Genomic DNA, 12,984 nt, shown 5'->3' with positions numbered 1-12,984 from the left:
ATTCTCGGCGTGCCGGTCACGTGGACCACTACTGAGCGAGCGCGCGCCCGCCGCCCTCCCCAGAGAGCTCCCCGCCCCCCTTTTGCCCGCGCACACGTGCGCGCGCCCCCCCGCCCCACGTGGGGGCTTCGCCGTCGCCGCCGTCGCCGCCGCCGCCTCCAGCCCACTCCCTCCTAGCACTAGGTTCCAAATCCGGGTCCCAGAGCCGATCATCCCCGAGATCCCTCCTCCTCCATTCCCCCTCCCCCGCATCTGGCCCCCTCCACGTGCCCCGAGCGCCTGCTCACCTTTCGGGCGGGGCCGAGCACCGCAGGCTACTCCGGGAGGCGCCGCCGCCGTGGCCGCTCTCCGCCCCCGCCACGGCACTGGCTCGGCTGGCCGCCGCCGCAGGAAGCTCGACAGCGGCGCTGGGGCGCTTCCAGGTGGGTCCCCGCCTCCCGTTCCTGCCACTTCCCGCAGCACCAGTGGCTCCTTCCGGTCCCCTCCTTTCTCGTCCTTGCTGGGACTGGCGGGCGGCGGCGGCGGCTGCGGCTGCAGATGCAGGCGCGCTCACTACACCGCCTGCTGGTAACCGCGGCCGGTGCAGCGCCGGCGGCCCAGGCGAGCTGGGGACTGCCGAGGTCCACCCCCGCGATCCGCCCCCGCTCCTGGGCGAGGGTTGGTCTTCTGAGGGCGGGACCCAGTCCATCCCCTACGGCTGTCTAACTTGTCGCTAGCCTTGGAGGAAAGGCGTCCCTGGAGCGCCGCGGTTGGAAGTCCGCTTCATCCTGCCTTTTGTGGCCTCTTGAGAGATTTGTACACTCTCCGTCCTTAGTAATGTGGTCTCAGGTAGAAAAATAATCTGTGTGTGTATATTGTATGTGCTCCTGCCTACCTCATCTCCCACCGCATAGCTCCCTCGCTCACCTCTCTGGCTTTCCCTCTGTTCCTACAACACGCAGGCTCGATCCACTTCACGACTTCGCCCTTGCTGTTCCCTCTGGCTGCAACACTTCCTCCAGATTTCTTTTAACTCGTTCGGCGCGTATTTCAGGTCCTTGGTCAAAGGTTGATATCTGAGTCTTCGCAGACCACTGTATCCAAAGGAGCACACTTGCACCACCGCTTTTGCTGTCTTTACACGCTTAAATTTCTTCATGACAGTTATCACTTGCAGACCTTATTTATCTGTCCTCTGCCACCAAGAATGTGAGATCTGGTAGGGTTTTTTTGAATTTTCTTTTATTTGTTTGTTTCTATAACAGGTTCTTATTAGTTATCCATTTTATACATATTAGTGTATATATGTCAATCCCAATCTCCCAATTCATCACACCACCACCCCCACCCCTCGCTGCTTTCCCCCCTTGGTGTCCGGACGTTTGTTCTCTACGTCTGTCTCTCTCTGCCCTGCAAACCGGTTGATCTGTACCATTTTTCTAGGTTCCACATGTATGTGTTAATATACGATATATGTTTTTCTCTTTCTGACTTACTCTGTATGACAGTCTCTAGATCCATCTGCGTCTCTACAAATGACCCAGTTTCGTTCCTTTTTATGGCTGAGTAATATTCCATGGTATATATGTGTGACATCTTCTTTATCCATTCATCTGTCGATGGGCATTTAGGTTGCTTCCATGACCTGGCTATTGTAAATAGTGCTGCAATGAACATTGGGGTGCATGTGTCTTTTTGAATTATGGTTTTCTCTGGGAATACGCCCAGTAGTGGGTTTGCTGGGTCATGTGGTAATTCTATTTTTAGTTTTCTAAGGAACCTCCATACTGTTCTCCATAGTGGCTGTATCAATTTACATTCCCACCAACAGGGCAAGAGGGTTTCCTTTACTCCACACCCTCTCCGACATTTGTTGTTTGTAGATTTTCTGATGATGCCCATTCTAACTGGTGTGAGGTGATACCTCATTGTACTTTTGATTTGCATTTCTCTAATAATTAGTGATGTTCAGCAGCTTTTCATGTGCTTCTTGGCCATCTGTATGTCTTCTTTGGAGAAATGTCTATTTAGGTCTTCTGCCCATTTTTTGATTGGGTTGTTTTTTTAATATTGAGCTGCATGAGCTGTTTATATATTTTGGAGATTAATCCTTTGTCCGTTGATTCATTTGCAAATACTTTCTCCCATTCTGAGGGTTGTCTTTTCGTCTTGTTTGTAGTTTCCTTTGCTTTGCAAAAGCTTTTAAGTTTCATTAGGTCCCATTTGTTTATTATTGTTTTTATTTCCATTACTCTAGGAGCTGGATCAAAAAAGATCTTGCTGTGATTTATGTCAAAGAGTGTTCTTCCTATGTTTTCCTCTAAGAGTTTTATAGCATCCAGTCTTACATTTAGGTCTTTAATCCATTTTGAGTTTATTTTTATGTATGGTGTTAGGGAGTGTTCTAATTTCATTCTTTTACATGTAGCTATCCAGTTTTCCCAGCACCACGTATTGAAGAGACTGTCTTTTCTCCGTTGTATATCCTTGCCTCCTTTGTCATAGATTAGTTGACCATAGGTGCGTGGGTTTATCTCTGGGCTTTCTATCCTGTTCCATTGATCTGTATTTCTGTTTTTGTGCCAGTACCATACTGTCTTGATTACTGTACCTTTGTAGTATAGTCCAAAGTCAGGGAGTATGATTCCTCCAGATCCATTTTTTTTCCCTCAAGACTGCTTTGGCTATTCGGGGTCTTTTGTGTCTCCATACAAATTTTAAGATCTTTTGTTCTAGTTCTGTAAAAAATGCAAAAAATGCCATTGGTAATTTGATAGGGATTGCATTGAATCTGTAGATTGCTTTGGGTAGTATACTCATTTTCACAATATTGATTCTTCCAATCCAAGAACATGGTATATCTCTCCACCTGTTTCTATCGTCTTTAATTTCTTTCAGCAATGTCTTATAGTTTTCTGCATACAGGTCTTTTGTCTCCCTAGGTAGGTTTATTCCTAGGTATTTTGTTCTTTTTCTTGCAATGGTAAATGGGAGTGTTTCCTTAATTTCTCTTTCAGATTTTTCATCATTAGTGTATAGGAATGTCAGAGATTTCTATGCATTAATTTTGTATCCTGCAACTTTACCAAATTCAGTGATTAGCTGAAGTAGTTTTCTCATGGCATTTTTAGGATTATCCATGTATAGTATCATGTCATCTCCACAAACAGTGATAGTTTTACTTCTTCTTTTCCAATTTGTATTCCTTTTATTTCTTTTTAATCTCTGATTGCCGTGGCTAGGACTTCCAAAACTATGTTGAATAATAGTGGCGAGAGTGTACATCCTTGGCTTGTTCCTGATCTTAGAGGAAATGCTTTCAGTTTTTCACCATTGAGAATGATGTTTGCTGTGGGTTTGTCGTATACGGCCTTCATTATGTTGAGGTAGGTTCCCTCTATGCCCAATTTCTGGAGAGTTTTTATCATAAATGGATGTTGAATTTTGTCAAAAGCTTTTTCTGCATCTATTGAGATGATCATGTGGTTTTTATCCTTCAATTTGTTAATATGGTATATCACATTGATTGATTTGCGTATATTAAAGAATCCTTGCAACCCTGGGATAAATCCCACTTGATCATGGTGTATGATCCTTTTAATGTGTTGTTGGATTCTGTTTGCAAGTGTTTTGTTGAGGATTTTTGTATTTATATTCATCAGTGATATTGGTCTGTAATTTTCTTTTTTTGTAGTATCTTTGTCTGGTTTTGGTATCAGGGTGATGGTGGCCTCATAGAATGAGTTTGGGAGTGTTCCTTCCTCTGAAATTTTTTGGAAGAGTTTGAGAAGGATGGGTGTTAGCTCTTCTCTAAATGTTTGATAGAATTCACCTGTGAAGCCATCTGGTCCTGGACTTTTGTCTGTTGGAAGATTTTTAATCACAGTTTTAATTTCATTACTTTTGATTGGTCTGTTCATATTTTCTATTTCTTCCTGGTTCAGTCTTGGAAGGTTACCTTTCTAAGAATTTGTCCATTTCTTCCAGGTTGTCCATTTTATTGGCATAGAGTTGCTTGTAGTAGTCTCTTAGGATGCTTTGTATTTCTGTGGTGTCTGTTGTAACTTCTTTTTCATTTCTAATTTTATTGATTTGAGTCCTCTCCCTCTTTTTCTTGATGAGTCTGGCTAATGGTTTATCAATATTGTTTATCTTCTCAAAGAACCAGCTTTTAGGGTTTTTCTGTTTTTAGAATTTTTGAATTTTATTTTTTTTTATACAGCAGGTTCTTATTAGTTATCCATTTTATACATATTAGTGTATATATGTCAATCCCAAACTCCCAATTCATCACACCACCACCGCCCCCCCGCCACTCTCCCCCCTTGGTGTCCATACTTTTGTTCTCTACATCTGTGTTTCTATTTCTGCCCTGCAAACTGAGAACCAGCTTTTAGTTTTAATCTTTGCTATTGTTTTGTTTCTATTTCATTTATTTCTGCTCTGATCTTTATGATTTCTTTCCTTCTGTTAACTTTGGGTTTTGTTTGTTCTTCTTTCTCTAGTTTCTTTAGGTGTAAGGTTTGATTGTTTATTTGAGATTTTTCTTGTTTCTTGAGCTAGGCTTGTATTGCTATAAACTTCCCTCTTAGAACTGCTTTTGCTGCATCCCATAGGTTTTGGATCATTGTGTTTTCATTGTAATTTGTCTCTAGGTATGTTATGATTTCCTCTTTGATTTCTTCAGTGATCTCTTGGTTATTTAGTAACATATTGTTTAATCTCCATGTGTTTGTGTTTTTTACGTTTTTTTCCCTGTAATTGATTTCTAATCTCATAGTGTTGTGGTCAGAAAAGATGCTTGATATGATTTCAATTTTCTTAAATTTACTGAGGCTTCATTTGTGACCCAAGATGTGCTCTATTCTGGAAAATGTTCCATGTGCACTTGAGAAGAAGGTGTAATCTGCTGCTTTTGGATGGAATGTCCTATAAATATCAATTAAATCTATCAGGTCTATTGTGTCATTTAAAGCTTGTGATACCTTACTAATTTTCATTTTGAATGATCTGTCCATTGGTGTAAGTGAGGTGTTCAAGTCCCCTACTATTATTGTGTTATTGTTGATTTCCTCTTCTATAGCTGTTAGCGTTTGCCTTATGTATTGAGGCGCTCCTATGTTGAGCACATATATATTTATACTTGTTATATCTTCTTCTTGGATTGATCCCTTGATCATTATGTAGTGTCCTTCCTTGTCTCTTGTAACATTCTTTATTTTAAAGTCTATTTTATCTGATATGAGTATTGCTACTCCAGCTTTCTTTTGATTTCCATTTGCATGGAATATCTTTTTCCATCCCCTCACTTGCAGTCTGTATGTGTCCCTAGGTCTGAAGTGGGTATCTTGTAGACAGCATATATATGAGTCTTGTTTTTGTATCCCTTCAGTGAGCCTGTGTCTTTTGCTCGGAGCATTTAATCCATTCACGTTTAAGGTAATTATCGATATGTATGTTCCTGTTACCATTTTCTTAATTGTTACTGGTTTATTTTTGTAGGTCCTTTTCTTCTCTTGTGTTTCCCACTTAGAGAAATTCCTTTAGCATTTGTTGTAGAGCTGGTTTGGTGATGCTGAATTCTCTTAGCTTTTGCTTGTCTGTAAAGCTTTTGATTTCTCCGTCGAGTCTGAATGAGATCCTTGCCGGGTAGAGTAATCTTGGTTGTAGGTTCTTCCCTTTCATCACTTTAAATATATCATGCCACTCCCTTCTGGCTTGTAGAGTTTCTGCTGAGAAATCAGCTGTTAACCTTATGGGAGTTCCCTTGTATGTTATTTGTCATTTTTCCCTTGTTGCTTTCAATAATTTTTCTTTGTCTTTAATTTTTGTCAGTTTGATTACTATGCGTCTTGGTGTGTTTCTTCTTGGGTTTATCCTGCCTGGGACTCTCTGTGCTTCCTGGACTTGGGTGACTATTTCTTTTCCCATGTTATGGAAGTTTTTGACTATAATCTCTTCAGATATTTTCTCGGGTCATTTCTCTCTCTCTTCTCCTTCTGGGACCCCTATAATGTGAATGTTGTTGGGTTTAATGTTGTCCCAGAGGTCTCTTAGGCTGTCTTCATTTCTTTATATATTTTTTTTCTTTATTCTGCTCCACAGCAGTGAATTCCACCATTGTGTCTTCCAGGTCACTTATCTGTTCTTCTGCCTCAGTTATTTTGCTATAGATTCCTTCTAGTGTATTTTTCATTTCAGTTATTGTATTGTTCATCTCTGTTTGTCCTTTAATTCTTCTAGGTATTTGTTCTTTAATTCTTCTAGGTCTTTTTTAAACATTTCTTGCATCTTCTATATCTTTGCCTCCATTCTTTTTCTGAGGTCCTGGATCATTTTCACTATCATTATTCTGAATTCTTTTTCTGGAAGGTTGCCTATCTCCACTTTATTTAGTTGTTTTTCTGGGGTTTTATCTTGTTCCTTCATCTGGTACAAAGTCCTCTGCCTTTTCATCTTCTGTCTTTCTGTGAATGTGGTTTTCGTTCCACAGGCTGCAGAACTGTAGTTCTTGCTTCTGCTGTCTGCCCTCTGGTGGATGAGGCTATCTAAGAGGCTTGTGCAAGCTTCCTGATGGGAGGGACTAGTGATGAGTAGAGCTGGGTGTTGCTCTGGTGGGCAGAGATCAGTCAAACTTTAATCTGCTTGTCTGCTGATGGGTAGGGCTGTGTTCCCTCCCTGTTGGGTGTTTGGCCTGAGGCGACCCAGCACTGGAGCCTACCCGGCTCTTTGGTGGGGCTAATGGCAGACTCTGGGAGGGCTCATGCCAAGGAGTACTTCCCAGAACTTCTGCTGCCAGTGTCCTTGTCCTCACGGTGAACCACAGCCACCCCCCGCCTCTGCTGGAGACCCTCCAACACTAGCAGGTAGGTCTGGTTCAGTCTCCTATGGGGCCACTGCTCCTTCCCCTGGGTCCCAATGCACACACTACTTTGTGTGTGCTCTCCAAGAGTGGAGTCTCTTTCCCCCAGTCCTGTCGAAGTCCTGCAATCAAATCCCACTAGCCTTCAAAGTCTGATTCTCTAGGAATTCCTCCTCCCATTGATGGACCCCCAGGTTGGGAAGCCTGACCTGAAGCTCATAACCTCACTCCAGTGGGTGGACTTCTGTGGTATAAGTGTTCTCCAGTTTGAGTCACCCACCCAGCAGTTATGGGATTTGATTTTACTGTGATTGCGGCCCTCCTACCATGTCACTGTGGCTTCTCCTTTGTCTTTGGATGTGGAGTATCTTTTTTGGTGAGTTCCAGTATCTTCCTCTCAATGATTGTTCAGCAGTTAGTTGTGATTCTGGTACTCTCGCAAGAGGGAGTCCTGAGATCCTTTTAGGCAGGGACTTTGTAACCTTTGATCTTGCTGTATCCACAGAACCTGTGTCTGGCACAAAGCAGTGTATGATACTGTATTAAATTATATCAAGGAACTGTAGTGAGCATGCAGGAAAATAAAGGCCCAATACCCATTGATGGAGATAAGTACTTACTTTGGGTTGGTAGTTTCATTGACAGCCTCACCATTTATGAGCTGTGAAAAAGCTGAACTAAATCTCCTTCCCTCTATATAATTTGAAGATTATATTCCAAAAATATCAAATGCAGTGGTAGAAGCCATTTTAACTGGAGCTCTTCAGCAGTTGTCCAGTACTGCTTCATTGCTTTTGTTTACCTTGTGTTTGAAACTTTTTTTTCAGGCAAGTGGATATGTGCCTCCTTTTATTTTGCTAATAAAAGTTATTAAATGCTTGAAATGCCTTTTTGTATTTGTTTTAGTTGAGAGTTCAATTCAAAATAACATCTGCTTGGAGACCAGGGATGGCAGGTATATTTTTATACTGACAGACACATCAACAAGCCTTTATTGAATCTAATTAGTTCCAGGCCCTATACTAGGACTAGAGATACAAAAATTAACAAAACAAGGTTTCCCTACCTTGCTCTATATGCTTTTAAGAGCCAAGTACTAATTTATAGTAACCTTAACAATTAGCTCTTCTTGAGTCCTATGTGCCAGGCAGTATGCTATGTACTTTTTATACTGTATCCTATTTTAGGCTTCCAGTAATCCTGAGATAGATGCTATTAGTGGGGGGCACTGAAATGTACTTCTCAGATCAGGAACGAGGGATATACTACCCCAGCAGCCAGGAGTGTTGCCCACAGACAGCCATAGCCATCAGCTGTCAGCCGCCTTCTGGCATTGCCTAATGTCACACCCCTTCCCCAGGAGGCAAATATCTGTCTACAAATTGTTGGAAGGCCCAGCCCTCTCACCTCAAGTTGGGACAGTTCTGATGGATCATTCCATCCCCAGAACAACCTGCATTCCATTAAGACTGCATTGCAGCTCGACTTCTCCCTCTTCCCCATTCTTCCCTTCTCTCTCACAAGTGATGATCCAAAGAGCATTCCCTAATAAAGATGCACACTAATCATGTAAGAGTCTTCCTTCTGGAGAACCCAACATGTGACACTATTCACATTTTTATTGATGAGAAAATAGGCTTAGAGAGGTTAAGTAGCTTACCCAAGTTTGAGCTGCAGAAGTTCTATATAGAGATATAAATAAAGTATTGTGGCAACAGAGGAGGACTTGGGAAAGGCTTTCTACAAGGGTTGGCATTTCAGTTACAGCATGACTTTGCAGAGAAAAAAAGACCATTTTCAGCAGAGGGAACTGCATGAATGTGAATGTGTGGGAATGTGAGAGGGGAACTACAAGTAGCCCCAACTGGCTGCACTCAAGGGTCTTTAAACCAAGCACTAAAGGAGCGATCTCAACTGACCCCAAGGGCTCCAGGTTAGTACTGATTTTGACATTTATCACATCACAGATCCAGAACCACTTTCTTTTTCCACAGTCCATTTACAGTGTAAAGAAGATTTTGAAAAAGTCCCTCAAAAAGAATGGTAGAGTTAGAAAAATCACCATTTTGCAACCTGTAATGAAATAACTGAATCAAGCAATAATATCAGTAGATAATACTATTCGTTGATAAGTTGATCAGTAACTTTATGATGAAAGGATTGAGCTCTTACCATCTGAACCCACTGATCAATCCTTGTATCTTTAAAAGTGGGATAACCAAATACTGTGTGACCCCCTCACTTCACCTGGCTCATCAAACATGTTAGACAGTTACATTGGTGTCTCCCAGTGAACTATGCCTCCTGGTATTCAAGCCCTTATATAGTTCCCTCCCAAAAGAAGATGGCCAAAAATGGTACTGTGTCAGTTCCAGTTCCAACCCTTTAGAAGCCTGCAGCATTTTCTTTCACCTTCCTGGAATGTAGCTGCGGGGGAGTAAGGGAGATCGGGCTATCCTTCTACAGAGGGAAGCCATATGGAAAGCCCTTGGGGGACGAGATCCTGGAGAGAGAGGCCTTGATGGAAATAAATGTAGTGCCTCAGCCAACAGCTCCAAGGCCCTGGTTATATGAGAAGCCTTCTTGGACCTTCCAGCACAGCAAATCTGCCAGCTCAATTAACCTCATGAGTGACTCCAGACAACGCCACAGGGAGAAGAACCACCCAGACCCAGAAAATTATGAAAAATAATAAATCTTCATTTTAAGTCAGTAAGTTTTGGGGCCCTTTGTTACACTACAAAGGATCATCTTCAGTTTGAGTAGCATCATGACTTTGCTGTTGGATAACTACACCAGCTGCTATGTTCATGAACAGTCTCATACTTCAGTGTCCTCAGGTCCTGCAGCAGAACTTCACACGGGTGAGAGACAGAGAATTGAAGGAACTTAAACCCAAAAGGCTTGTCTGATAAATCTGCACCTGAATAGTTGCTATCATAAATAACTATGCCTCCATAATTTTGCCAAACAATACACACTTCAGACATGAATTATCAAAGTCACTATCTACTTAGTATTCAGAGCCCTATAGAGGGATGGGCTGGTGTCCTGGACTTTCTGCCACTGGTGACATGTGAAAAGCACTGTGGGATTATGCATCTGACAGGGCATGTTATATGCACCCAAAATTGGGGAGAGAGATGCTGTGCATTTACTATGTACTTTGTATCTTTTAAACATTTAGTTTCGTAACAACTCAAGGTAGATACTCATTTTGCAGATGAGGAAACTGAGGTGAGAGAACCTGCCAAGGTCACACAGCTAATAGGTGGAAGAGCCCGTATTCAATGCAAGCAATTTGACTATTGTAGATTGATTGTATTAATGACCTTAATTGTTCACATCTCTGTGTATCCACGTCTTTTGCCAAGTGCCTATCATTAAAAGTAGAATGTATTCCCCCCTCCTTGATTCTGAGTTACACCACGCAACTTGCTTTTTGGTCAAGCAAATATTAGCAGATAGGACATATGCAGAGACTTGAAAACGACTTGTCCCTCTGCCATGACCAAGAGAACATGTTGAAGGACATAAGAAACAGAACCAATTTGCTCCAGTCATCTCCATGGAAGTCATCCTCGATCAGCCCAACCCTAGACAAATGAGTGAGCCTAGCAAAGTTTAGAGGCCAGCCTAGCCACCCCTCAGCTGACTGCAGATACACGAGTGAGGAGTGAGCCCAGGCGAGATCAGCCAGGGCCTGATTAGCTCATTTCCCCAGACTTGTAAAATAAATGTTCTTGTATACTACTGAGTTTTGGGGTTGTTACATAGCATTATTGTAGCAAAAGTAATTGATACACTGGCTCTGAAGCCCATTCTGCTAATGACTATTGCTTTTCAGATTGTTCAAGTTTTAGGTGACTGACACTTAAGTAGATACATTCGGCAAAGAGTTAGAAATTTGAGAATAGAGTTTGTAAGAGGCACTGATGGTAGTAAACTATACTTGAGAATCATTTTCAAAGAAGTGATATTGGGACTTCCCTGGTTGTCCAGTGGGTAAGACTCCACACTCCCAATGCAGGGGGCCTGGGTTCAATCCCTGATCAGGGCACTACAGGCATCCCCAACCCCCGGGCCATGGACCAGTACCGGTCCGTGCCCTGTTAGGAACTGGGCCCCACAGCGGGAGGTAAGCAGCGGGTGAGCGAGCGAAGCTTCATCTGCAGCTCCCCATAGTTCGCATTACCGCCTGAACCCCCCGTTTCTCGCATTACCGCCTGAACCTTACCCCCCAATTTTGTGGAAAAATTGTCTTCCACAGAACCGGTCCCTGGTGCCAAAAAGTTTGTGGACCACTGGGGAACTAGATCCCACATGCATGCTGCAACTAACAGTCTGCATGCCACAACTAAGACCCAGCACAGGCTAAATAAATAAATAAATATTTTAAAAAAATATTTTAAAAATAATAAAATAAAAAAGTAAAAGAAAGCAGCCGCATAGCACAGGGAGATCAGCCCAGTGCTTTGTGACCACCTAGAGGGGTGGGATAGGGAGGGTGGGAGGGAGGGAGATGCAAGAGGGAGGGAATATGGGAACATATGTATATGTATAGCTGATTCACTGTTATAAAGAAGAAACTAACACACAATTGTAAAGCAATTATACTCCAATAAAGATGTTAAAAAAAATAAATAAAAGAAGTGATAGTCAGGGAATTCCCTGGTGGTCCAGTGGTTAGGATTCCTGCACTTAGTGCCAAGGGCCTGGGTTCAATCCCTGGTCAGGGAACTAAGATGCCACAAGCCATGCGGCACGGCCAAAAAAAAAAAAAAAAAAAGACATGATGTTGAAAGCAAGGGAGTAAACGAGCTCTCTAAATAAGAGGATATGTATTTACAAAGGTAGAACAACAGAGATTTATCATTTAACATCCAGAAAGAGAAGCCACAGTAGGCAGATATGCAGAGAGGGAAAAAAATGTGTGGAAAGCAGCACCATGCAACTTGAAGGAGGGAAGTTTCAGGATATAGTTGTCATTGAGAAAGTCATTGGACTTTCTAACTGGAAATTTACTTGTGACTTCTGACAGAAGCATAGGTTTTGGAATCAGACACATGTGGGCTTGAATTCTGACACTTAATAGTTGTATGGGGACTTCCCTAGTGGCGCAGTGGTTGAGAGTCCGCCTGCCAATGCCGGGGACACGGGTTCGAGCCCTGGTCCGGGAGGATCCCACGTGCCGTGGAGCAACTAAGTCCGTACGCCACAACTACTGAGCCTGCGCTCTAGAGCCCACGAGCCACAACTACTGAGCCCACATGCCACAACTACTGAAGCCCGCACGCCTAGAGCCCATGCTCTGCAACGAGAAGCCACCGCAATGAGAAGCCTGAGCACCGCAACGAAGAGTAGGCCCCGCTTGCCGCAACTAGAGAAAGCCTGCGCGCAGCAACAAAGACCCAACACAGCCAAAAATAAATAAAATTTTTTTTAAAAAGTTATAAAAAAAGTTGTATGTACTCAGGAACATTAATTTGTTTGTAAACACATTTAGCCTAGTGTCTGACACTTGCTAAGAACTCAAAATTAGTAGGGATTAGTAGTGGTTGTGTTGTTAATAGTTTTGAATGATAGCCCATTTTTTTTCCCCTAGAGAGACAGGAGGTAAGGGGGCAGGGCACGACCTTTAGAAGAATGACACAGCCCAAGGACATGGCATAAACTGATTAGAAGCAAATAGGTCCAAGATGGCAGACAAGTCCACTTCCAGTAGACCTTGAGCCTCAGTATACACTCATTGTAACACATCAGCAAGCTAAATGACACACCCACAGGCGCCATGACAGTCCCAAGGCTGACCATAAAGATCAAGAAGTGGGCAGTGGCCCAATTTCTGGAAATCCCCACCCCTCCCCAAGATAGCTGGAATACTCCTCCCACTCATTAGCCTATGAAATTACCCACCCCTATAAAAACTGACAACCCCCATACCCTGGTGCCTTTCTCGCCTTCTGAGACGGCCCACACTCTGTGGAGTGTGTTTCTCCATAAACAAATCTTCTCACCTATCACTCTGTCTCTCTCGGAATTCTTTCTGTGATGAGACATCAAGAACCTGAGCTCATTAAGTCCTGAGACCAGGTGTCTGATCTCAGTTAAAATACTGTGGGTTCAAGTCCCAATCTGAGTTA

General features: G+C 42.9%; 1 protein-coding gene across 9 annotated transcripts in view; it reads right to left on the bottom strand.

Annotated features, from left to right (window-relative positions):
* The window catches only part of ZZZ3 (zinc finger ZZ-type containing 3), a 110,251-nt gene extending 109,548 nt beyond the window's left edge, over positions 1-703 (bottom strand). For 5 of the 9 annotated variants that reach the window (XM_082419169.1, XM_082419166.1, XM_082419174.1 and 2 more), the window contains exon 1: positions 288-425. Coding sequence is in view for 1 of the 9 variants with exons in the window: in XM_082419175.1 (XP_082275301.1) it covers positions 288-688 (401 nt within the window). In the remaining 8 variants the exon portion in view is untranslated. Of the gene's footprint in view, positions 1-287 lie in introns of all 9 variants that reach the window. The other 4 variants (XM_082419168.1, XM_082419173.1, XM_082419175.1 and 1 more) reach the window with 3 other exon arrangements.
* Between the last annotated feature and the right edge of the window lie 12,281 nt (positions 704-12,984).

The sequence above is a fragment of the Balaenoptera physalus genome (assembly GCF_965194825.1).
Source record: "Balaenoptera physalus genome assembly, chromosome: 1".
Taxonomy (NCBI): domain Eukaryota; kingdom Metazoa; phylum Chordata; class Mammalia; order Artiodactyla; family Balaenopteridae; genus Balaenoptera; species Balaenoptera physalus.
The sequence above is the reverse complement of the archived record's forward strand: the minus strand, read 5'-3'. Positions and strand labels throughout refer to the sequence as shown.